Here is a 26,922-nt window from a genome sequence, read left to right as displayed (position 1 = left end):
GTTATATTTTAAATTAAATCCAAACAATTTGCTTTGGAAGTTTTAAGACCAGAGCGATTTGTGACACACAAATTGCCTGAAATAAATACCGTCTGCTGAAAGCTGAGATAGGAGAATAGAGAGGGAACCAAGTGGCCTGTTTTGCTGTTAGATTTGCAAAAAACTGAGAAGGAGTTGGTACACGAGAAGGTGATGTATGAGTTCACATCCAGACCACATTTGCTCCATGAAGTAAAACATTTTGCCCCTGTTTACATCAGACTTCACAGCTTTGGTAATTGGTAAATCAACCAGCTCTTTTGTAAATCCAGCAGTGCTGCTGGTTGCCTATATACCTTCTACAAAATATACCAGCTTTCAGCAGGTGGCATTTTTTCCTTTTACAATCTGTGGGATGCATCTCTTTTCTGTCAGAATCAGAAGCATCTTTTACTCGCTCTAATGTACAGAAACATACATCAAAATATGTGAATTTTATATGCATGATTTAAATGTCAATAAATTGAATAGTGGCAGTTTTAAGATCACATTTTTCTTTTGATGTATTTTGAGTTTGAAGGGAGACATGTACAGAAAAAAAAGGATGAAATCATGATCATTTCATTTTTATTTTAAAATATCACAAATTAGCTTCGCACATATTAGCATTGACTATGTGTTATACTTTGCAGTCTCATTATGTTAAATCAATGGTTTTGGTCTTTAAATAAGTCAGTTTACAGTGTCATGTGGCATCAAACAACCCAATAGCTTATTTTGTTTCTTGTCTTGGTCCTCATAGCTTACTGACTTAGAAGCAGCATCCTGGCTGTGGCTTTTCCTTTATGCAGCCAAATGTTCTTAACATTTAGGAGTGTTTCTTTATTGCTTGCATCTGCTGGACTTGACAGCTGTAATTTTGTCTTTATGTATTTAGTGCAGTCTCTTTGTGAGTCCAGTGTTGAAATGAAATAAATAGGGTGTACAGAAAGTTAAACTAATGGGATTGCTTTGTAAGTTCCCACATTGTGTATGGTTTCCTTATCGTTTTAAACAATGAAGACATTTCCAGGAAAGACCGTGGGACATTTTTGTCCAGGTTTGCTAAAGTATCATAGCTCCCAAGGTCATTCTGACCCAAGACCTCCAGCTCTGTTTCAAAGCCCAACTGGCACTGCAGCGACAAAGAGGGAGGACAGAAACAATACATACATCACGTTAGCACTCCACATTCCCATAAATACTAACTCCAGACAGATAGATGCTGCAAACGATGTCACATGGGAGACATATTTAGTCGAGACAGACCAGATGTTTTATCTCATAGTGTGTGAGTGTTCTGCTCCCTGCAGAAGGAGAAGTGATCTCTGGAGTTTGGGGCTCTGCATGTCACCTCGGCTGCTGCTGCTGCATAAAGGACGGCTGTGATAGATTACAATCCTCTCACCATGGGGGTCTTGTATTTACATGATTTATACCGCAAAGGGCCACTTAGACCAAAAGTTTGCTATAAACGTGCAACTTTTCTCCTGTAACTCTTAATAAAGAAACTATCTTCACATTACACTGTGTCTCAGCATGACCGTACATCTAACTGATGATACAATCTCTGGAATAACATAACTGTGATGATTAATGCTCTCCTGGTGATGAGTGTATGAGGTTAAAATGCCAAATCCAGCATGATTCATAATCTAATGGATTGTTTCATTTAGTTTATTTGGGTTCATAGTGGTGTCAGCACTTCAACATTCTTATAGTGATATATCCTCATTAGTTTTTAACACTAAAACGGCTTTTAGTTTTTTTGACATTAATCACATATTTTGAAGTTTTACAGGTTATGATGTGAGTGTTTCTTGACACATTTTTTCTGTTGCATGTCTTTAAAAAGAAACACACACAAAAGACAGAACTTCTAAATAAATATTTGATGTATAATGTTGTGAACTGCTAGTCTATGACGCCATTTCTTTACAGATTAAAATCATGCATTAAGTCAAAATCAGAGAAAAAGCTTTGAAAAAGTTGAAAAGCTGTTGAAAAGGTGGCAGATAGAGGAGAGATCATTTTAAAAACAAGCTGACTGTTAAGATTTCTTTCTTGCTTCAGCTGCTGTCACACTGTTCATCATCTTGCCAGAAACACACAGGCCTAAACATGACACTGACTGGCCACTGTATTATGTACACCTTTCAGCCTCTCTCTGTTTGACCTCAGAATTGCCTTAATTCTTTGTGGCATGGAGTGAACAAGGTGTCAGGAACATTCGTCAGAGATTTTGTACCTGATTGACATTATAACTTGGGGTAGTTGTTGCAGATTTTCTATCTGTACAACCGTGATTGAATCTCCTGTTCCAAAACATCTTAGAGTTGCTCTTTTGGACTGATGTCTGGTGACTGTGGACGCCAGTTAACATTTAAGGTACATGGCATTACATAGCAGTGGCACATATGATCAGTATGGACAGTATGACGTCTCTAAGTTTTTAAAACCTCAATAAAATCTTCAAAAACCTGCCTTAGGTGGAGATCAGATGATTCACACTACAACATCAGATGGATAGCAAGGCATTGTTGGAACAGGGTTTAAATAAGGCCGGGCATTTTCATACGCATTTGCATCAAAAGATTGATGCTCTATAGTTTGATAAGGAATGATTTAGTGACTAATGTGCACTGTTTGTATCCCAATGGTCACAGATGGTATCCTGTGGTTCTCAGTGGTATTATCGTTTACATAAAGCTGAAAAACGCACAGTAACAGTTGCAGCTAAATTCATCTCATATGCAGAACATGTGAACGTTTTAACTGCTGATTGAAAGGTTGAAAGTGGGTAAATGTAAGTAAGTAAATTTTATTTAAATCACAATAAAAATCAACCTTAAGCTTTCCAAAGTATAAAACAAACATAAGAAACACAATAAAATCATGGCATAAAAACCTGGGGAAACAAAAGTGTTTTCATTTGCTTTTTAAATACCTCCAGAGTCAGTAAAACAGAGCGGAGCTGCGGAGGGAAACTGTTCCCGAAAGGCCCCGTCTCCTTTAGTTTTTAGCTGCGTACTTGGAAAAACAAAAATATTCAGAACTTGAGAATGAAGGCCACAAGCTGGAAACTAATCTAGTCCATCCTGACTTCTTTATCTCTGACCTCTTAGTTGTTTGTTGAATTTAAGTCTTTTGTTTTATTCAGGGCTGGAAACTTTGGCGAGCTATAAAAATAAATGTGTCCTATTCATCAGTGCCTGTCTCTCCCAGACCAGACTTTTAAAGAAGAAAATAGATTTTTATTCCCGGAACTTTCCGCAACTGAATTTGCATATTAGTTCTACTTAAGTGTCTACTCTGCAGTTTGTCCTAAAGTTTTCCACGTCTTCAATCAGCGGTTTCTCATCTATGTGCATGTGAGGGAGTGAAGGATGGCTTTTGAGAAAAAAAAACAAAAAAAAAAACTGTGTGAATACCAGCAGGGAGGAGTCTGAAGGGGAGCCTGTGTTCTTTTACAATGCATTGCTGAGATAAGAGCTGCATCCACCACGTCAGCCCCTGACAGAGCCCCCGCAGGGTGGGTCGACCCCCTTTGACCTGAAAACTGTGATCGCACAGTCTGTTTTATTAGCTAAAAGGATAAGGCGTGATTGATGGCCCGGCATTGTTTGGCTGTTGTTTGGGCTGAGCTGCTGAGATGGTTCTGCGAGATTCAGATCTCCTCTGATCTGCCCCCATCCTCCGGCACGGCAGCCTCTCCTCTGCATGTGTGCATGGTTTCATCGCTGTGCGCAAGTATTCACACAGTCAGCTCTGTCAGCGGGCATGTGGTGCTCAAGAGCCTTTCAGAGATAAGACCCTCATTCTGCTGAGGTAGAAGAAGAGTGCAGGTTGAATTGAAGGGAAACACCATCATCCTCCCCACATTTCATCTGGGCTCTTATCATTAATCCCTTTTCATTCCCCAACAGTTTTCTCATCTGTCTGTCTCTGTGATTTGCTGCAGAGGCAATTAACTGCAGGTTTGGGGAATTAATGCGTCCACAATATCTCCTTTTAGCATGTGAGTGGCTGAGAACGAACGTCACTGCAGTCCATCACCTGGCAGCGACTCTAACTTGGCACCGAGGCACAGGCAGAGTTGGACCTGAACTAATGCGAACGCAGGACTCCTGACAGTTTTCCTGCACTGAATCGTTCAGTGCCCTGTCCCTCCTCTGCCAAAAAAATGAGCACAAATCCAAATCCCTTACATCTGCTCTACAGTTCGGAGCATAACTCATTCTACACTTAGTAAATCTGTCCTTGAAGCATAAGGTACCCTCATGTAAATCAGCGATTCTTAAAGCTTGGGTCTGTTTTCTTCCTTAAAGCTTCGGTCTCACATTATCCATCGCTGCTGGTTCCTACCTCAGGATCACACCTAAGATATAGTGCCTTGCACTAGTAAACAGGCCACTTGAACTTTTTCACATTTTGTCACATTATGCTCATTAAATTCAAAGCACTTATTTGAATTTTATGCGATGGAGAGACCAACTCACTGTAGTGTAGACTTGTGGAGTGGAGTGAAGGGAAAGGACAGATGGGTTTAAAAATGTTTATTTCCAATAAAAATCTGAAAAGTTTGATGTGCATTTGTATTAAACTCCCCTGAGCCAATATTTTGTAGAACAATCTTTTGCTTCAATTACAGATGTGAGTCTTTTTGGGATTTGTCTCTCCCATCTTATCATGGTTTGTAGGAAACAAAAACAACACTAATATTGAGTTTCTTTAAGCAATGGTTTTCCTCCTGCGGTTGTTTTATTAAGGCCAGATTTGTAAAGTGCATGACGTACAATTAACCCTGCTTCCAACTTTTAGTTAATGTATTGCCATAAGGCTCTCTCCATATTCCTTCCTTTATATTTGGATTCGTAGTTGCTACATTTTTTATGGGTATCAGATTAAAAAGTGATGATTTAAATGCATACCACACTTTTTCAGACTTTCTGTTTGTAATATAATTTTGAAAACTATGTTGATTTTCTTTCCATTTCACACTTATGCTCTACTTTGTGTTGACTAAAATCTACTAAAAACACACCAAAGTTTGTGGATGTGTCATTACCAAAAACTCTAATGGTATTAATCTTTTTGCAAGTTGCAGTAGAACAACATGAAAACTTGATAATATAAAAAATAGACTGTTTATTTATAGTTCATGAAACATTTTTAGAGGAAAGCGTCGGTCATTCATCTTGTTTTACGCTTGCTTTTTCAGTAAATTGTAGAGAAACGTCAGCTGTCTCGTGTGTGTGTGTGTGTGTGTGTGTGTGTTTGTCATCTGCAGCACTCAGCTCAGGATGGCCCTCTTTGGCTTATCAGCCCTTTATAGAGCACACGGCGCACGCACACTTATCTCCAATGGTGCGAAATGCAAACAGACCACAGTCCCCGGCGTGTGTGCATAAGGGCCCATTTTATTTGCATCTGTCAAGAGGAAGCAGACATGAGACAGAACCACATGTTGGGAGTTAACGCTGCCCAGATCAGAGGAGTTGTGGCTGTGTTTTGATATGAGGGCGTGGGGCTTGGTCTCTCTCCAGACAGAGTGAAGAGGACAAGCGCCTGCCGATGCAGAAAGACACCTGTTAGAGACGGTTCATGAGGACAACAAACAAGCTCCATGGGTAATAAACCTCCACTTTGTGCGGAAGGAACGAAGAACAGAGATGTAGCATCAAGATAAATCAGTCTGTGTTTACCAAGCTGTGATTATGTTTGTCTGTGTGGCGCTGAAGTCCTCTGGAGGACAGTTTTTCTTTTACTATTTGTTTTTGTTTGTTCATTTCCTGGTAGTTACTGAAACATGCCTCATGCTGCTGTTTGTCATCAGGACCGAGATGCTGCAGATAGGTTCGACTATAAATAGATAAGCTTTTAAAATTCCAACAAGCTGTAATTAGTCTCATCTTTTGGTCCCCTGCATATCTGCTCCTGCTGTGGGTTTAGTTTCAGAATACACCATGTGCACAGACACACTAAATCCCTTTTAATAGTTAAACATGTTTGAGGACAAAGCCGGTTTATTTTCAGTGTGCCCTGAGGCCCTCCTGAACGTTAGTCTTTTTAATTCCTTCTGTTGTATTTCTGAGCTGTTTACTATCCCTCTGTGTGATGGTCTTGCCTGGAGCTGTTTTCCTAATTTGTAAAGATTTACAGATTATATTGTTGCTAAAAAAGAATAAAACAGACTTCCTCCGCTTTGTTTTTGTTGTCCTTCATAGATTCAGGCAAACGTCCTGTTTTCCTTTCTGCCAGGGCAAAGGTCATGCGTTGAGTGGATCTTTTTGGGTGTTCGAAGGTCGCTGCAGATCAAACAGCACGTCTGTTTTGTCTGTCTTGTCTTGTTGGATGCAAGTTTAGCCAGTTGGGCCGGACAACGTCCAAACTGCCTCCCACATTATCATATTTCATCTGTTTTCATGGTGAAAGCTCCTCATTCTGTTCCTTGTTCTCGTATTCAAACCCATTGATTTCACATGTTGTGATGCTACAATAATGGACCAAAGCAAAGTATTGAGAATTGTGACACAGGAAAAATAAATGATGTATAGTTTTAACTATTCTTTGCAAATAAAATAAAAAGTCTGCCATGCATTTGTATCAAGTGCTCTTTACTCCTTTACCATGAAATAAAATCCATGTGTTTGATTGGACCGCATGATAAATACAGCTGTTCTTTGAAGACCTCAGTGGTTTGATTAGTAAACAAACAATGTCATGAAGGAACCACAGCAGACAGATCAGAGAGAAAGACGTGGAGAATCCTGTAGCAAAAATGGATTACAGAGCAAAATCTCAAACTTTGAACATCTCACAGATTACCGCTTAATCCAGCATGTGAAAGAGGAGAGGGTAGACAGATATGGCGGTCTGCCTAAATTTGCAGACCACACAAGCGGAGCATTAATCAGAGAAGCAACAAGGACATCAGTGATCTGGAGGAGCTGCAGAGATATGCTGCTCGAGTGGAAAAATCTCTTTGACAAGTTAGCAATTAGTCTTTTACCCAACAAACGTTTGCGCCACTTATGGAAGAGTGGCAAGAAAAAAGTGAGTGTTATATAAACATAATAAAAATGTTTGATGGAAGTTGTGTGAGGAACACACTGAACTGAAATTGAAGATTTTAGCATACACGCAAAATCTTCTACGTCGCAGGAAACAAACACGTCACCATTTGCACCTTGAAATATGGTGGCAGCATCATATTGTAGAGAGCAGGAAGATGGTCAGACCTGATGTGGAGATAATTAGAACTACATACATGACTATATGGGAAAACAAACCTGGTAAGGAATTTAGACCAAGATGGATGGAGAACAGCAGCCCTAAATACACAGTCCTACATGGAATGAAATGGTTTAATCAAACTATATTAATGTGCTGGAATATCCTCTTTAAAGTGTAGATGTAAATCTTATTCTGCACACACACATGTGGGACGGAGCTCAAACTGAGGTTCACAGTTGCTCTTCTTCCAGTGTGACTGAGCTTGAGCTGATTTGAAAAGAAGAATGAGCAAAGATTTTAGTCTCTAGATGTGAAAGTTTGTAGAAACAACAAGACTTGCTGTTGTAGCTGAATGGTGGTCTTTGTATTTGATTCAGAAGGGCCAAATACAAAGACTGGTCTGTCAAATAAAATTTTCACTGAAAAGCATTGAATGGGAAAACATTCAAAAATACTTCTGCAAGGCACTGTCCTGTGCAAACTGCGAACCAAACCCAAAGGAGAGAAATGAGTAAAATCTTTCATTTGGTTGTGTAACCTCACTGAGCCGAGGCGCCGCATATCGCCTTCACTGCTTTGGTTCAAGTTTTACTCCTACATCAATCAGTGCAGGGCCAGTTAGCGCTCAGATGGATTTACGCAACATGAACTTCCAACCAGGTGTGTGCGTTCTGCATCGCCCTCTCATATTTTTGGTTGAGGTCTGGGATTTCAGTTCGAGTCTACCTGAAAACTGACTGTCGGTCCTCCAGTCATCCCCATGAGCCCACAAAGCTCACCCAGCTTTGATCCCACCCTGCGGGCCTCGCTGGATGTTAGTGGGGTCTAATCTCCAAAAAGCCATAGAAAGCCATAGAAGAATGCTTGGCACACAGTGCACCATTCACCCAGGGATTAAACAGAGACGAGCTCAGCTTCACGCAGTCATTGACTCCCTCGTTCTTTTGAAGTATTTATACATGTAGATTTGTTTGATTGCTTCGCTCGTATTCTGACTTTGGACCAAATTCTGGTTTCAGCCCCAGTGAGACTTTGAAACATCCCCAATAAGTGGGGTCAGATTTAACACCTATCTGAGCTGACGGAGCTAAATGAGGTCTCTTTTATTTGGATCTCCTAGAAAATGATTTGTTGTCAAACTTATGTGTATAGCGTGAGGAATGAGCAGTTTCTTTCTGAAACACATTTACCTGAAAACCTTTAAATAATGTCTTTGGTTTTTAAGCTAAGCTGCATTAACCCTCCTGTTATGTTGCAGGTGAAATTGACCCGTTTTAAAGTTTAAAAATGTATTTTTAAATAGTTTGAAGTATTTTTTTTTTTTGCATGAAACTTTTTCTATTTGCCGTAATAGGTGCACTCTACAAAATTTTATCATTTTACACATTTGTAACCCCTACCCCCCCCGCATCTACTTTTTACATAAATACTGTTTGGGTCAATTTGACCCGGCAATCAAGTTGAAGTTTAAAAAAAGATTTTAAAAAATGTCCAATTCTATACGTTTCCTTGCAGCTATGAACCATATTTCACTACACACACAGAAACACACCACACACATACATGCGCATGTGCACGCCCACAAGCCCACTTTCTCACTATTCTCTTTACTTCACTAGGAAACTGCGAGAAAGCAGGTGTTCATACAACTTTTGACGGGAATCGTTTCTGTTCCCGTGGACAAACTCCACCCACACTGAGTGACACTCAGCCGAAGTGGAGGAAAACATAAATACTGTCTGCATGACTCATTTGTCTTGATTTTAATCAGCGGGTCAATTTGACCCTGAACAGTATGTGTGTCTCAAGTTCAATTATAAAAATCACCCATTGAAAAAAAAAAGGGTAATATAAAAAATTTTACCAAAAATCTATTTCAAGGAAATTATAGTTTTTTTGTGTCTAGGTTTTTTCCAGTAGACATAAAAAATGTAAATTCCATTTTTTATGTCCAGATGAGTAAATGAGTAGGTTGTCGTCATTGATTCTTAATTTCTGAGAAATAAAAAACATCATTGCACAAATATTGATTGAAATGGTTAGTGTTGGAGTTAATAATCAGATACAAAAATGTTTTGGAGGAATATTTTGGTGTCTGACACTATTGCATGGTTAAACACTCCCTGGGTCAAATTGACCCACGAAAATTTTTGCTGTAACCTAGAAACGAACATAACAGGAGGGTAAAACTGTATTGATGTTTACAAATCAATGTACAGGATGAATATTTTTTTAAAAGACAATGAAAGAAAAACTAGATCTTTGTATGTTGATTTAGAATATATAGTATTTCAAATCAACACTAAGACGAACACTTCAGGAAAAAATGCCAACAAATTGACGAGATCAATCACTAAAATCAAGAATGAAATTTATCTGTGCAAATATCTTGCTAAACCATAAATAAGACAAAACTAACTTACAAGTAACTGTTCAACAAGATAGAGGAGCTTCTTTAAAGTCAATAATTCCTTAATATTGATGAAAAAGTTCCAGTTCCACCGGCAGATTATTTCACTTGTAATGTTTGAAAAAGTCTTGTTACAAGTGAAATATCAGTTTGCTTTGACTAAACCTCATGCAGAGACAGCAGGTTAAAGTTCACATTCGTTACAATAAAACCAGGCCACAATGTATTTAAACCAATAAGATATAAAAGCACTTAAACAATCAAGGCTTTTAATGGCTTAATATTTATATATGATGAATACTGTTACAGAGATCCAGACAAGCTTGCATCATGTTAGGGGTTTATATTTTATTCCTTTTTATGTAAATAGAGGTCTTTATCCTCCAAGAGCTTTAGAAACATCTGCAGTCCACAAATTAGCAGCAGCAAATCCACATCTGGCTTGATCCCAATACCACTCCCCTGAACACATTTTTTTGATATTCTACTGCTTCTAGAAGGAGAGAGCTAAACGCTGTCTTTAATTATAGCTCCAGTCTCTCTGCTCCAGTGGGATTGTGTGCATCTCCAAGCAATCGTGAGTACAAAGGCACCGTCTTGTCAGCACACTGAAAGTCTCGACTAATGTTGCACGATATAAGGAGAACATGATACTGTGATATTATTAAATATTGCGATGATGGCATCATCATAATGTCATGATTCTCTCTGAGCTTTATGGTCTTTGTCGCAAAAATCTACATCAGGTCAATGAAACCCAATGAGGAAAACAGTTTTATGCATGGCACCTATTGCAATAAGGATTTTATTGCATTTAAATTGTGGTCCCTGTAGTATCAAGATAAAAAATGTGTTTTACAAAGTTCAGTGGTCACTCTCTGGCCAGTTTAAAAATGGCCACCCAGTTATATAATGCATGTTTTTGCATTATGCTGCTCATTTTAAGGATTGTGCAGTAGCAGCATGCACAAGAACCATCAATCCCTCACAGAACCTGGAGCTCAGAGGTCATGATGTTGATCCTGGCACTCTGCCGCCGCTCTGAGATCTTTCACATCTGTGACTGCGAGTCAGAGAGATGGATCATCAGTCAGTGCAATCACTTGACCCAATAAATTAAAATTTTATATCTTTGCTCCTACTTTTGAATGTTTTTAGTGAGGACTCCATGCTGTATTTTTATTTCAATTTCTAATCTTGCATTCACAAGGTTTTCATTTGAGGCAAGATGAACAAATCTAGATGAGAGGTTTTAAGAGCCCGCTGTTGCGTCACATCTTCCTGTGTGTATTAAACCTTAAGCAAATACAAAACAGAAGATGTCTTTCAACAACATGCAGGTTTGATGCTTAGAAACAGCTGGATTTGTTTTCGGCGGCCAGACGCCATGTCTGCTTCGCATTAATGCAGGAATCTATCTGCTGTCGGGCAATCTTTTTGTGGTTCCTATTACTAAAGGTGCAATAAAGATAATATGATACGATGCAATAACCTATGTTAAGCAAAAAGTTTCATTTTATTTTTCTTTTCTTGCTTCAAACAAGATTAAAATGTCCTAGTCTGGTAAGAAAACTCAAATGATTCCTTCATGGAGTTGAAGATGAAAGTCTAGCAGTCCGACTTGAAACTGATGGCGCTGGCGTTAAATTCTCCTTCAGCCTGAACTGATTCCAGACATCTAGTCGCTGTCTATTATTTAAGCCGACTCCAATAAACGCTTAGTTTGAAACGACGAAAGTCACAAAAACATCAGGGATACAAATTTTAAAAATTACTTTTCTCTCTCTGTCTTTTGTAGGTAAACTGTCTCTATTTAAAAGATTTACTGATTTCTACATGTACAGTGTTGTGATTTCTTCTATTTATTTTTCCACACTTCAATTATGTATGTATATAATCAAATGTAGGAAAATAACCCTAGAAAGTAGAAAATGAACCTCTGGTTTATCTTGGAGGCAGTCACAGATTTGTCTATGGCGAACTATGAGTGTCCAGATCCGGTTCTCAAAGGCCGCCATTCTGACAGGTTTTGATAAATCAGCTGATTTAAAAGGTTCAACTAAATCCTCAGCGTGTTAATGCTCTGCAGAGGCCTTTGATGAACCACCATTTGATTCAGGTGGAAAGAACTGAAACCTGCAGGATGCCGTCTCTAGAGGACTGACTTTTCAGATCACCATTAAAGGTGTAAAGCCAGAAAACAGGATGTTGACACCATGGCAAAAAGAAACGTACTCTGCCCTGACCCATTAGGGTACTGCATGTTTAATACCAGTCACCCCAAGACATACACAGTTAGATAATAAAATACATGGCAAGATAAGAAACATAATGACCGTAATTTTGTAGATTTTCACAAATGTGTATCCATCAACTAAGGCTTTGGTTCTAAAAATATATATCCTTTAATAAGTCCATCAGCAACGAATTCGTCACCCAGCATAATTCATTTCACCAGCGGATTAAAATAAAACATGTTCCTGCTTGACCTCAACACTCTGGGGAGTTTTTGTTTCTGCACGCTGCTTATATTGGCAGACAGACATATTTACAATGAGGAGATGATAGCATGCTCTCACAGACTTCTCCGCATCTCTCTCAAGTGTGAAGCAGTGAAATATCCGGGCAGTCTTGGATTCTTCTGACTGCTGCATCTTAACATTTCCTGTGGGACAAACCCTCTGAGCTTCGCTGGATAGCATCATCGCAATTTTATCCTGTCTTAGGAGGGCTAACCTGAGGATCAAATCATTTGTTATGATTAGGGAAGTGGACAAAAGATACTCGCTGAAAGACGCTGAATCATAAGGATAACTAAAACAGAAGTGAGGACAGATTGGGACCTTTTCTTGCTGCACATGTGCTCTGCAGTCAGTTCATTTGTAGCCCTGGAGACCCAATAAAGGCAGGTTTACTGTTTGCTATTGAAGCAGGATGTCATCCAGAAGGGGAGCTGACCCAGCTTTCAGTTTAAAAGTTGTTTTTTTGGCCCAGGATGGATGAGTTTAGTTACCAGCGCAGTCAGTGTTATTTAACTGGAGCATTGTATTTGGTTGTCATGGATTTTTTTTCTGCAGGAGACTCTATTGTTTTCGTTATTTACGTAGGTAATAACGGTGAAAATACATGGGCTATTAAAGGTCTCACTTAGCAAGAGTTTACCTTTTTATGCTCTCACATACAAATCACACCACAGTAGGGAAATTACATTTGGCCAATGTGGCAGCATACTTTTCAGACCAAACTTGAATAAACAGGCTGTGTGCTGGACTTAACTTGTCCTTGCTGAGAGAAAGCTTTGACTCACTCAGCACCAGCGCTTGACATGGGGCAGAGTGTTTAGATAAAAGTTTGTAAACTGGCCTTCTTGCTGCTTGGCTGCAGCTCAGTCTGGGAGCCCCAATGTGTGTAAACTCCTGTATGATTACCTGTATGGTAATCATCGCGGTCGGAGTGAGACGTCTGCTTGCCAGGATTTTTGCAGGATGTTTTTGCAGAGGGCAGTTTCGTATAAACTCTACATAACGTTCTGCTGTTACCGTCAGTGCAGTTGGTCAGTTCGACATCTTTCACTGTTTAGTCTTTTCAGCCCTTTGTTTAGATACTTTAGTCTCAGTGACTCTCTTTGAGTAATTTCTCAGCTTCCTGGATCTAGAGAGCTTCAATATTCACAATAAATGAACGTCATGTTACTTGACTTTAGGAATTTGACAATTTCCAAAACATTCATCATAAAAAAAAAATCTATTTGTGCCAAATCTCGTTCCTTGGAAGAACGTGTTATCTTGAATTGTTAATAAATAATTTTAAAGACTATTGAGCCATTTCTATAGCATTTAGTATTACAACAATATGCTCAGTGTTGGAATGGAGTTGGAAAAATGTCTCCATTTTGCTATTTAGGTTTAGCATTAGCCTCGCTAATTTGAAGTTGATGTTGCTCGGTTTGCCCCTCTTTTTGTTGCCTTAGAGGAAAAATAACTTATTTCTGCTAAATGCTACATAAGCAGTCATGCACAGCTTTAGACAGGGGCCAACAGGGGCCAGTACCCTTGTAGAACTGGTTTTGGTTCTAAAGAGATAATACAATATCTATTTTTATGCTGATATGTGCTGGCATAGAAATTGTAACTCAGTGGTCCCTCGAGACGAATTTTATTTTTTATCTTCACAGTTTAACTTTTTTAATTAATTGGAAATCAAGGTTTTGCACTTTTAGCTTCAGCCTTGAGACAGGATCACAGTTTTCATCTGCTAGATCAAAGATCTGCAACCCCTGAGAGTTTCATTGTTTCTGCCGTCGTTTGTTGAGGCAGCAGCATCAGAACCAGGGACCTCAAAAGGCTCAACAACCTAATAAAGAAGGCTGGTTCTGTTCTGGATGATAATAAATTGTTATTAATAAAAAATGCCCTTTTAATTCAAAACAAAATCAAACGTAACCAGAAGAGATTTTGATTATGCTCACGTTTTGTGCGGTCAGAATTAGGAAGAGAAAACCCACATTGTTGGAGCACGGTTTTATTTACTGCTCGGATAAAAACAAACAGCTGTACTTTCTTTGGAGGAGTTATTTGCGTTTGCTTGGAAGCGTAATCAAGCAAGAAAGAAACAAAAAGAAGGGAGGCTAATTTGCAGAAAGGAAGCAAAATCAATCCCAGGCCTAACTTTGTTACAAAATCAGTGGCAGTAACAAAATAAAGAGATTGTGTAGATCTCTAAACCTTGATGAAAACAGTAAATACAAATTACAGTTGCGTTCCTTGCTGAAACCAAAACACACATGTTGAGGGGTTTGTGGGAGTTTAGTCCCCCAGTCCATACATGTGTTTATGGTTGTGGAAAAGCCTTATGTGTCCCTCCATCTTTGGGAGATGCTGCAAGACGATGTGTTACCTGTGTGGCTTTTGAGGAACTGTCTCCATTTCCTCTGCACAAAGCCAAGCTTCTTCCCAGTGGCGGTTGGAACAAATTTGAGTTTCTGATTTGCTTGTTTTGTAACCTCATATTTGTTTGTGGCAGATGATTTGATTCTAGTTGCTTCAAGCTGTGAACTTCTAGCACTTGGTTAAGGCAAATATAAATCTGGAGATGAGTCTCTCCCTCAAGTAAAGGAGTTAAAGTGTCTTGCTCAGCAGCGATGGATTGGGAGATTTCTAGCCCAACTAGGACTTCGTCTGCAGTAACGCTGATGACGCTGCTTCCATGTTTTGTTGTGAAAAACGAGCTGAGCCAAAAAGCATAGCTCTCAGACTTACCGGTCCATCTGGATAATTATCAAAAGAACAAGATCCCAGACAGGAATGTCTAAAATGAGCTTCCTCCGTAATGAGGCTGGAACTATAGATGGACTTGGACCGTTGATTCAAAGCGGTCAGTAGAGACGGTTCAGACATCTTGCGTCCCAGTAAGTGTGAAGAGACTCCTGAGCAGACTCAGGGCTCACTTCCAGGAATCTCCTGGGATCCACCAAAATGAAGTTTGCTGGAAAGACACGACTTTCCCTCACGAGGCTGTTGCTGACGTGAACTAATATGGAAAAGTGGACGACGATAAAATGGATAAATAGGTGTTTCAAAACGGCCTGTAAAACTTTGTTTTTAATCAGGGTTCTTTTTTAACTGCAACTGTTATTTATAATTGATTTAATGAGTACTATTAGAGTAGAAATAGGTTCAGGTTGAGGCTAAGTGGTTTGTATAAATGAATATCTGACTGATTGAATGAGACCTTCATACAGTATGTATGCAAACATGGCCGCCTTGTCTACACCATCAGTGTATAGATAGTTTTTACAAGTAGGACTTTTTGCTTTTGTGCCCTGTTTTATGTCTCTCTTCTGTTAACCAAGAAAGAAAAGATGCAACATTTGGATGTTTCTGGATGAAAAGCCAGATGAATATTACCAAGGGATTGTACAGGAGGAGCCTCTGAGGCACTGTGCCATTTTTAATATAAGTGAGGAGTGTCAGCCTCTGCATCTGCTGCTTTCTAAAGACGTAAATGTTTGTGCAGCCCATCCTGACCAGATTGTTTGTCAAATCCGCGTGCTGCAGTTTGACAGCGCCCACCACTAATTTTAGCCACGCTACACAAACCGCAGCAATGTTTGCTTTCATGCCAGAGTTTTAACCGTTTCCATTTTAACAATACATCTAAGGGTTGAGGTTTTTCTTTTTATAACATATGGAGAACATGAAGGTGTTTTAATCTTTTTTTTTTTTTTTGCTCTATTCTGTAAAAAATGTTTTTATGACTCTTTCTGAACCTAAGCCCCTCTTCTTCAATTTCCGCAACATCTTGCTACAAACAGAGTCCCAATAGAAGAGGCAGATCTATTCTGACCAGTAATTAGACTTGAAGGTGGTGAGTGCTTCTCAAACAAAGCTCAATTTGCCTGTAATTACTAACTAGAATTGCCCTTCAGGTACTTCAGACTGTCTGGTCCTGCTGTCTGTCGTTTAGATTGCTAACATTTTTTTTTCCATGGTGAAACTTGCTGGGGAATCTAATAAGCAGGAAGCACTGTTGCACTGTTGTGTAATTAGAACCCAGTTCCTGCTCGGGAGGGCCGGTCAGACTGAGACTCCTGTCACTGACATCAGCATCGCTAAAGGAATGCGTTGGAAAAACAGAGAGAGTGGAGAAAGAGTGAGTGAGGGAAAAGGTGAGGTAGAGTCAGCTCGACAGAGAGGAGGGAGGAAAGGCTGGAGACCCTCCTTTTTCCTGTGGAAGATTAGAGGCTGTGTGTGTGAGCACACCTGGATGGGCTGCAAAGACTGATGTAAGTACTGCAGTGTAGACAGTTGGAAAGTGAACACCCACATGTACACTTGGACAGTTTTATTTACTTTGGGTGCCGATGTTTTGAAACTCTGCAAGCGAGGTACACGACCAAAGATTTTAGAGTTGAACTGATCTTATTTATATACGTTTTACACAACATAAGACACCATATTACATTCAGCTTAACAACTAGACTGCTTTTTCCTATTTAAGTTTTAGTTGTCAAAGAGGGGCTACTAAAATATTTAAACGGTTTGAATTTAGGCTCGTTTGCTCAGCTATTCAAAAGCTCTGCATCTGGTTTCTTGAATTCAATTGATCTACAAGACAGGCAAAAATTTCTTGTTTTTGAATTGTGACAGAAACAAATCAAAAAGTATAGAAAAAGCAAATGTAAATTTAGACAGCTGGCAATATTTATAGTCAGTAAGAAGGTAAATCTTCTGAACTAAATTGATTCAGTTGGAAAACAGTCTAAAAAATGGCTGCACATTTTACAGACACTTAACATATTGATCAGATGTTTATCACAAGCATGTATGCAGCAAACACTTTGGGACTTTTAATGATTTATTTGAACTTCTGGGAAAATAATAACCACATTTTTAAAAGAAAAATGTCTGCAGTAATTTAAATTCATGGTGGATGTTCTCTGGTCCACACAAGGTGAAAAACCTATGTACAATCTCAGATGTGTGCAGAAGAAAGAAAGTAGGATATTCATTATTGTCATGAATATCCTACTGACGTCATTATGGTTGAATATTTGAGCATGTTTCTTGGCAGAATCGGCAGAGAACTAGTTGTTTTCTGGCAGAGACCCAGTTTTAATGTAGATTTCATTCACAAAGCTCATTGTTGTTTGGCTTTCGCTACTCCAAAACCAGTTTGATCTGCCTTGTCCTTTTCAAATAATTATCTTTGTCCACATTTCAACCATCAATCTCTTAATTTGGTTTGTCTTTTATGTCAATTAATTCATCCTCTTTGTGAAATGCATCAATACCACTGACAGCAAAACAGACCCATAGCATGATGTGGCCACCACCATGCTTGTTAGTTGGCTTAGTGTAGAAAACCTTACTGTGATGTCGACAAACACACTTCTTTCCAAATAGCTCAATACTTGCCTGGTGTGATCAGACCATTTTCTTCCTGAAGGGAGTTTTGGTTTGTCCATGTAAGAAGAACCGAATAGTAACTTTAAGTTGGCCATTTTGGAGCAGTTGCTTTTTTCTTCTTCAGCACCTTATCAATCCAGTATAATGTTCACATTGCTTCACTGTGGTGAGCGACATCTTCCAGTTTATAAAAAAAAAACTTCACCCTACTTCTTTTTAATTTGCTACTGAATATCCTAAACAAATTCCTTTCATATGTGGAGGAACGTTACGTTCGGATGATAAGATCTCAAATGAGAAATGTCCTAATGAGCCTCTCCTGAGACCTGACCTCAACCCCGTTGAAAACATGTTCCCCTAACATTAACCTTGTCTAACCATTAAACTAGTAAACCAGGGTAGTTAAATGTTTAGTGAAGAGTAGCTAAATATTTAGCCAAAAGTTTCCCAGAAGCTTATTGAAGACTGAAATTGGCGTATGGTGAAGGTTCAACATTTACCCAAACATTAGTAGTTAAATGCATGAATACGTATGTACCCACATCCACAAATGTATTATATCCGTTATTGGTGTAAGTAAACTGCTGTGTTATAAAGTAACCAGATGAAATGTGTTTCATTCATGTTTGCTTTGGAAGTAACTCATGTTTCTGTGAATGGTGATGATTGGGTGCTACGGTGAGTCTCCCTCCTTTATGTTGCGTGTTGTTGCTGACTGATGAGGTGAGATGTGTGCACACGAGGTGAAAACCTCTCTGACCTCGCATACTCTCGCCTCAGTCCCAGTGCGGGTTTGTTTGCCACATGTTTTTGGAGCTTGTCACCCAGCCTTATATAAAACAACGGATGTTACCTGGCTTATGGGGTGCGCTTGTTTTCAACTCAAACTCTGTGGAAGTCTGGATATAACATGGGGATCAATTGTCTGACCAACTGTTACAGGAAGACGAAGCTTCTTTCTCAACTGAAATTACAGCTGAACCTCCCTAATATGAGCTCTCAGCCTCACAGGCCGCTTGTTTCTAAAGTCAGGATATGACGAAGTCTGTTCAAACATTTAGGCGGAACACTTAATAAAAGAAACTGAAGACCCTGGGAAAGAACTGTAAACACTGGGGTCTAGATGCAGGTTTTGTTTCTTCGGACGACTTCCAGGTAACCCGACTGAGACTAGTCAACAGAATGAGAGGCGAAAACATTAGGTGGATCTGCTCTAATACACTTCAGTACCAGCTGGCATATGTCTGAGTCATTCACTGAGGAAAAGTGTTGGTCCTGCTGCCCATGCTGAGGAGAGGGATAAATAATCCATCTGGCTCTCTCTGGTAATTGAAATTCTTTACATGAAGGCACAGCTCTACATTTTCTAATTTGTTTAAACTTTTTGATTTAAACTCAAAATCTGTGTACTTCATTAGAGTCATTTTTCAAACTCTCATAGTTACTTTACTACACATCTACATCCCACCAACACTTATAAAATTAAATGATTATTTAATTCATATTTCATTATTAAACACGAGGAAGCAATGCTTTTAGAATACAAGAGGGCATGGTCAAAATCACTAAAAAGATGCAGCGCTTACAGACATCAAATAATGCAAGGAAAACAAGTTCATAATCATTTAGAAACAACAATACTAATGTTTTAACTTAGGAAGAGTTCAGAAATCAATATTTGAAGGAATAATCACGAGGTTTTCAATGGAGTTCAGTGCAGTGGTCTCTTAATTTTTTCCAGACCTATATAATTTTTATTTATCTCTTGTTTTGAGAGGAAACAATAAAAAAGGATCTCTCTGTGAACAATTGTTTAATGTAAACAGACCTCATGTCTCTGTGTTGTGTAAAGACAGCAGCAGACATAAGTGTGTCTGGTACTGAGACAGAGACAAACGCTTCCCCTCCTCGCCTAGCTGTCAGTCCCTGGTCACTAATGATGCTGCAGAGCTGAGCTCAGCTAATCAACCAGACAGAGATGGATCAGTACTGAGCTCTCTGCTGCGTCTGCTGACTGCAGTTTGTGGTTAAACATTTCCTTCAAGAGCTGCTGCCCCATTGTGTGCATTAATCTCCAACGGAAAGCTCAAAGCGCATAAGTCGCCTCTCAACAAGAAGGAGCTTAAAAGTACCGCTTAAGCAATTTGAAAACGTCTTTATCTAAAATTAGTGAGAATCTGGTTTGTTCCCCGCAGAACAAACCTTTAACAGTTCAATCAGAGTTTCCAGGACAGTGTGGAAAATTCAAAGAAGCAGAGTTCATTTTTGGTATTTTTATTAAATTCCAGTACTTTCTTTTTTTTATTATTTCACACAATGTCTTAGCTTCTTTGGAGGTTAATCTCTTTGCTACAACAGCCCCATGAGTCATCTTTCATATTTTCTTAACCACACGTAGTAATTATGAAAGTGGAAAAGATTAACTTGGTGCCCTCACATCTTACTTGTTATTCTCCAATATTCCGTCAGGAGCAAAGACCATGCTGGGAAGTGAATCTCTGCACTCTGTGCGTGTTTGAGATAAGAAAAGGTGCAGTCTCCGGCCTGCTGCACTCTCTTCAGGGGTATCTCTAATGAAGCGCTCTAGCTCGGTTGCTGATTGGACACTGGGGTAACTGGGGCCTGAACAGGTCAAATACATTATCACATTTCTTCGACCCCTTGAGTTGGGACAATTAGTCAGTGAGATCAAAGAGACGATGCAGTGTAATGATGTTGTTATTGGCCAACAGAGCAATGGATGTCGGTGATCCTCTGTCTGTGTCTGCAGAGGTGCAGATAAACACACGGGTCTTGGTGCTGCAGCAGAGTGGGAGGGCAGCGGTTTTTGTGTCAAAACCTAATTCCTTTCACAAAAGCTTCAGTTTGGGGGAAGTCGATCTTAAATGTTCTTTACTTCTAAAGGACAAGAGGTTCTATTGCAAGGGGAGGAGTAAGACCTATATTTCCGGCCCAGATCTCCTCCTTTTGTAATTGAAAGCAGCCGTCTACATGAGCCGGACTCTGCGGGGAGGCTCTGCGGGATGTGCTCGCACATGTACACACATACACACCTCCCTTTGTCTCCGCAGCTTTCCCTCATGTGGACTGACGTGTGAGACGGGCGAGAGAGGAGGGGAGACTGAGTGTGTGTTCTCCTCATCTCAGCGCAAGAGTTTATATTGTTACTGAAACATGTAAGGAGGGCCATACAGAGCTCATGCCATAACATTTCAATCTCAAGTTGTGGATTGTTTGAGTCTGTCTACACATGTAATCCGCTGAGAAATGCCCACAACCCCAAACATTGAAATCATGAGCACAAAGGTGAGGGCAGTGGGGATAATTGGAGCAGTCTGAATTTACCCTGAACCATGTGCATTGTGTTTTAAACTTTTGGGTGATCACTCTCACTGCTGTTTCTTTGTAAGTTTATGTAAAACGTTTATTTTTCCTGTGTGATAATAATCTCTCGGATTTCCTGCAGCGGATTACGGCATCTGCAGCTATGTCAAGTGAAGCTGTTTAAGGGGAATATGGCTCTATTGCCTCAGCTGTGCGCTGCAGGTGCTATTTTATAGCTTCATTCAGTGTAGCACTTGGCATAGCTGGGGCACTGAAAGGAAAGACATGCTTCCTGGTGGCTAATGAGGTTCTGAACCCAGCCTCTTATTTGTTTTAAAAGCACCTGGGCCAACCAGGGCAAAGCCTGCCTGGACAATGGAATCAGTCTAGCGTTTCCACAAAAGGTCTTCCCATTCAAAACATCCCAGAACCTCAGGACACAAACTCCTACACTCTGTAAAATGAAGGAAAGACAGAACGAGAGCTGAGACAGCCCATTCTCTTCTCACAAAGGGATCTATTGTTTTTCTTTTTACATGCCTCAAGTCCCCAACCCTGCAGATTAAAACTGCATAAAGAAACAATGGAAAAGGAAGACAACGTAGCGAGGACGCAGCAAGTGTGCAGTTTGAATTTGAGAAATGCAACACAGAAGCAAGCTGATGCACTCAAAGTTGATTTCGACATTTCTTTTCTCCCCGGGAAGATTTGACAAATTGAAAGGTTTCCTCTGATGGATAGAAAACAGCACATGATGAAATAAACTACACACTGACCTCCGCACCCCTACACATTTTTAATTGTCACATTCCAACCATTAACATTTTTGTACATTTTGGGATTGTTTATTGCAGAACACAAGGTAGCATTTAGAGGGAAAATGATGCATGTTTTTAATTCTGCTACCCCTAAATAAAATACAACACATCTCACAGCCTTCAGAAGTCACCGGCAGAAAGCCTGTGCATGATTTCTTCCCAGCATAAATACAGTATTCAGTGAAGACCTCAGGGGTTTGTTAAATCAGAATCATATTTCTTCTCTTCATTTGCAAATTTGCTTCATTTTACAAAGGGAGGGTATGTTTGCATTTTGCCGCCATTTATCAGGGATGTACGAGCTTCCAAATCTAATAATCATGTTTTGAAGTTTAAAGAATTTTTTGAAAAAAAAAAAATAAATAAATTTTTGTCCTTCATCACAGATCCGGGGAACGTGGCCGTGGCTCAAGAGGCAGTCAGGAGAGCCTCCGCACTTCGCCGTCCCCCAACACGAACAGGAGAGGCCCTCTCAAGTAAGAGATGTGAACATCTTCTTATTCGTATAAAAAAAAAACAAGATAACAGATGCATCAATGCCTGGATCCTGCAGCTGAAGAAATGTACTTTCTGGCTTTCAGGTTGTCTGAACTGCAGTCGAATCACAGCTTTGAGTGAAAAGCTCAACTCATTGGAGGCAAAGGTGAAAGCTGTATCTGAATCACTGGGCAAGATCCCAGGCCTTTTTTATTAAAAGATATTATCAAATTACCTGGTTTTTTTGTTGTTGTTTTTTTTTACCTGTCCCAGGTGCAGCTGCTCACAGCGCCGGGCAGCACGTCACATCGCCACCTACAAAGTAAAGGAGAAACGTCTCCAGAGACCTCGCTGCTAATGGGGGCCGTGTCGGCTCAGGGAGCTCCTGGTGAGCAGGGCCCTGCAGGTAACCCATGGCGTTGTGTGATGATGAATATGTACATTTTACTTTATTTAGAATGTAGCAAATCATTTTTTCTAACTTTGTCAAAAGACAGCCCTACCTTCCATTCTTTCAAGCTAATATGATCATTACTTTCACTCCCGGTTATTTCCTCACATCCTTTTTCCTGCACTTTTAACACTTGTTTCCGTTCACTAAAGCAAGATCCTTGCCTGTCTACTCTGGCATGTAACGCGATTAGCCCAGCACATCAAAAACCACATGGTCTGAAAAACTGTTAGGTATTGTTTAGTCTAACTAGTTTATTAGCACAGATTTTGTTTACATGAAATTAAACCATTAGGGTGAAAGTGGATGTGTTGCAATCTGCTGCTTTGAGCACATTTATACACATTTTTTCTGTGTTTTTCCAGCAAATGCTTCTGTTTTTGTTGGAGAAAATAGTTTTAACAAAGTGGAAGCATAAAACTGCAGCATGAGGATATTAGCAAAGTGGCAGAGGTTTTTTGCTGAAACTCTAAAGATGATTGTGATTGTGTTTAATTAAAAGCTTAACTATGTTTCTTTATGCCAGAAGGTTTACACAGTCATATCAGACCAACCTCCAGCAGCTCTATGGAGATACAGCGTCTCCATTTATAAGTGTATTGCTGATTATGTCATACGTTAACACAAAGCAAAGCACAAATGTGAAGTAGAAGGAAAATTATATATATATTTTTTAAATTAACAAATACAAATCCATAAGATGTGATTAGCATTTGTATTCAGCCCCTTGTACTCTGTTGTCCCTAAACAAAATCCACTCAAAACAATTGTTTGGGCTTGAGATTCTCCTGTCAGCAGGGCATCGACACTAAACATACAGCCGAGCTATAGTGAACTGCTTTACATCAAAGCAGAGTCATTTGTTAGAATGGTATAGTCAAAGTACAAGCCTAAGGAAATATAAATGGAGCTTCAAAGACATTTTTCAACAATTTCATTCTCTAGATTATGGCTGCTCAAAATATTTAAATCTGTCACCATTGCAACATCAGTGTTCAATAATAAAATCACAAAGGACTGCTTAGATTGAAAACCAGCTGTCATTTGATCAGACTTTTTTATCCACTTTGTAATATTCACACCGCAGTAGCGGGAACTATAATCTGACACAGATTATAGTTCCCAAGATACTAATGGTCACAGAGGGAGTTGGAAGCATAATTGAGAAAGAGAAATATCTACAATGTATTGTTTATATCGTCCAGCTCAGCTCTAGATGTGAAAAGTTGGTAGAGTCTTACCTAAAAAGACTTGCTGCTGTAATTGTAGCAAAAGCTGGTTCTAGAAAGTATCAAAACAGAAAAGCATGCTACACTCAGATTTTTGTTTGAAATAAAAAAGAAACGTCTATTATTTTCCTTCACATTTATGCTCTGCTTTGTTTTGGTGGATCACATAAAATCTCAGCAACACAGATTGAAATTTGTAGTAGCTTCTTCTAAAAAAACGAGGAAGTAGTCGATAATTTGCTGAGTTTAGTTTGGTGATATGAATTAATTCATCTGCCTGACAAGTTGAAAGAGCTCAAAAAAACTTTATATTGTTGGTTTTTTGTTGTTGTTTTAAAGAGCCTTTGTTTTCAATCATAATTTAACCTAATGTTTCGTAATGTTAGCATCCAGTCAGAAACTACAAAATGTAAGTTTCTGTAAACAACAGGCTTATTTGGCATATTGAAATCAACATTTCAATAATACACTATCATAAGAGCAATATTACTCTACAGACATCTGTTGCTTTCAGAGGAAAGCTGGACAGAAATTGATTTAATTCCTCCAAGGATTTTACACTTCATCTTCTCCAGGTGGCTTGAGCTCAGATTTTTTCATAGACATGAACCTCCACATAAAGGCATCTCCCCGTTTTCCTACAGGTCCTCAGGGTGAAAAGGGCAGAGATGGACTTCCTGGCAGAGATGGTGAGTTGTAATTGTAGTTGCGTTTCAGCTGATGTCATTCAGGATGTAAACCTGCGAGGGGATTCATGATTACCCCTGATTGTTTCTTTACTCGCAGGAAAGCCAGGATCTCAAGGGCTGCCAGGTCCCAGTGGGCCTCCAGGGGATGTGGGAGCGAAAGGCCCATCTGGAGCTCCTGGATCGAAGGGACTGCCAGGACCAGCAGGTAACAGAAGACCAAAGCTAGACGGACATCTGAGATTAGATAAACTGTTCAACCAGTTGATCATTAAGCATACTGAGCTGTCTGCGTGCCCTAGACAAAACCTTGTTGGTCCTGCAGAGCAATCGTTACGACCTCTAACAACTCATATTATTGTCAATGCAACTAGATGACTGAATGGATTAGTCCTGACCACAAAGCAGCAGAAACAATAGATGATAAATTTGACTTGTGATGTTCAGCTCCAGAATGTTTGTCACAGAAATGGTTTTGGTCTTTGGTCAGCTTGAAGACCCTCCAGTACTGAAAGCTGGAACATTCCAGCGGCCTTTGAGGTCTGCTGGCTGTTCAGGGAATTTACACTTTATTGGTTTGCATCTAAAGTTATTTGTTTCTAAAAGTACTGCTAAAGGTTTTTACAGACTCCATTCAGTGCCTTGCAAAAGGAAACAACCCTTGACATATTTCTTGTTTTTTTACAGCAACCACAAACTGCTATGTGTACAAGTGGCTTTTCTGCAACCAACACAACACAGAGTAGTGCATAATTGGGAAGTGGAAGGATAATGATCTTATTTTAATCATTTTCTGTACATTAAAATGTGTAGCCTGGATGCATTTAACACAATTGATTTTGTATCTTTTAGAACCAGCGTAATTACAACTGCAGATCCTAAGGGAATGTCTCTACCAGCTTTTTACATCTGAAGACGATGTTTCTGCCTTTCCTTATTTGCCAGCTAGTTCAGTCAGATTAGAAAAAGAGCATTTGTGAACTACAATTTTCAAATCTTGCTTTAGTTGGATTTGGACCTAGACTTTGACTGGGAAATTTTAACATATTGTGCCAAAAAGTTGAACTTTTCACTCATCTGGTCACCAACTTCCACCTGTTTGCTCTCTACAGTACATGGCTTGTTTCAAATAACAAACAAAACACCTTGTAGGTTTTGGCTTGTTTTTTTAAACGACTTTTATGTCACCAATTTTCTGATATGCCAGATTTGTGGTGTTCACTCCTAATAGTTCTGGGTGCTAGATCAGATACCATGGACCATGATTGTTTCTCTGTGTAGTGCTATTCTTATGTACAGTAGCTGTCAGTTTCCATGTCTTACTAAGTTTGCAGTTGCTTATTTGCTTATTTTGAATGGTAAAAAATTTTAACCACTGCTTTAGGTTTTATAATCTGGTGAACCTTCTTTAAGTTTTTCAAAATTTCATGCCTTACTTTTCTGGTGTTTCTATCATTTGTGTGCTGTTGTCCAGCTGTATCTGTTGCTGTGAAGGGGGCTGAAAACAAAACCACACAGGCTTTCTTGTAAAATATTGAAAAAAACATTTTTCAATTTCCTTCCACTTCACAACAATGCACTGCTTTATGTTGGTCAATTACATAACCCCAATGCCTCCCACCAAAATACTTTGAATTTGTATGAAGACATATGACAAAATTTAGGGGATTCAATACTTTTGTGAGGCACAATACACCCCCCCCACACACACACACGTCTGTGTCCTGCTGTTTATTGTCATCAGCCTGGAGCCAAGCCAAATCATCAATCTCTCCTTTAAATCCAGATCTCACTACTCCTTGTGGACAAATAACAAATGACCTGTTGAGAAAAAGTTTGTCTACCTTTAGTTGCAACTGTAAAGACTAAAGTAAACGGTGGTCTAAGTTCTGCCACAACATCTGCTCTTGCTATCGACTGCTACCCCTCTGCTTTGGATCACAGAGGGAGTGTTTCTCCTTTCGGGCTAACATATGAACCCTTCTTTGCGTTGGCTGCTAGGTGAAAGTGAGATTTAGAGCGAAACTTGAACTACAAACCCACTTTCTGAGTAGCACCATGTGACTTCAATCTGAAGTAAGCATGAGCTGTACGTATACAAATCCCAGCTCCATTATGATTTCCATATGCCTGCGGTGTTATTGTTTTTTCTGTCTCTATTACTTCATGGGTATCCGAAAGGTTTTAGTTTTTTTTGTCTTTCATTCAAAGTAAAAGATAAACACAGGGGTAAAATGCGACCAGTGTAATGTATAAATTACTACAGTAGAAGAAAAAAGTGAACTTTGAGTTGCAAATATGTTGTCATATTTTGTCACAGCATCCCCCCAGAACTAGGAGGGGACTGAAACTGTACAGGAACAACT

General features: G+C 39.4%; 1 protein-coding gene across 4 annotated transcripts in view; it reads left to right on the top strand.

Annotated features, from left to right (window-relative positions):
- The window catches only part of emid1 (EMI domain containing 1), a 66,998-nt gene that overhangs the window by 25,769 nt on the left and 14,307 nt on the right, over positions 1 to 26,922 (top strand). For all 4 annotated transcript variants that reach the window (XM_023343736.1, XM_023343737.1, XM_014468932.2 and 1 more), the window contains exons 4-8: positions 22,100 to 22,189; positions 22,295 to 22,356; positions 22,464 to 22,596; positions 24,515 to 24,559; positions 24,657 to 24,764. In XM_023343736.1, the coding sequence (XP_023199504.1) occupies positions 22,100 to 22,189; positions 22,295 to 22,356; positions 22,464 to 22,596; positions 24,515 to 24,559; positions 24,657 to 24,764 (438 nt within the window). The remainder of the gene's footprint in view (positions 1 to 22,099; positions 22,190 to 22,294; positions 22,357 to 22,463; positions 22,597 to 24,514; positions 24,560 to 24,656; positions 24,765 to 26,922) is intronic.

Source organism: Xiphophorus maculatus, chromosome 12 (assembly GCF_002775205.1).
Source record: "Xiphophorus maculatus strain JP 163 A chromosome 12, X_maculatus-5.0-male, whole genome shotgun sequence".
Taxonomy (NCBI): Eukaryota; Metazoa; Chordata; class Actinopteri; order Cyprinodontiformes; family Poeciliidae; genus Xiphophorus; species Xiphophorus maculatus.
Note: the sequence above shows the minus strand (reverse complement) of the source record. Positions and strands in the feature narration are given on the sequence as shown.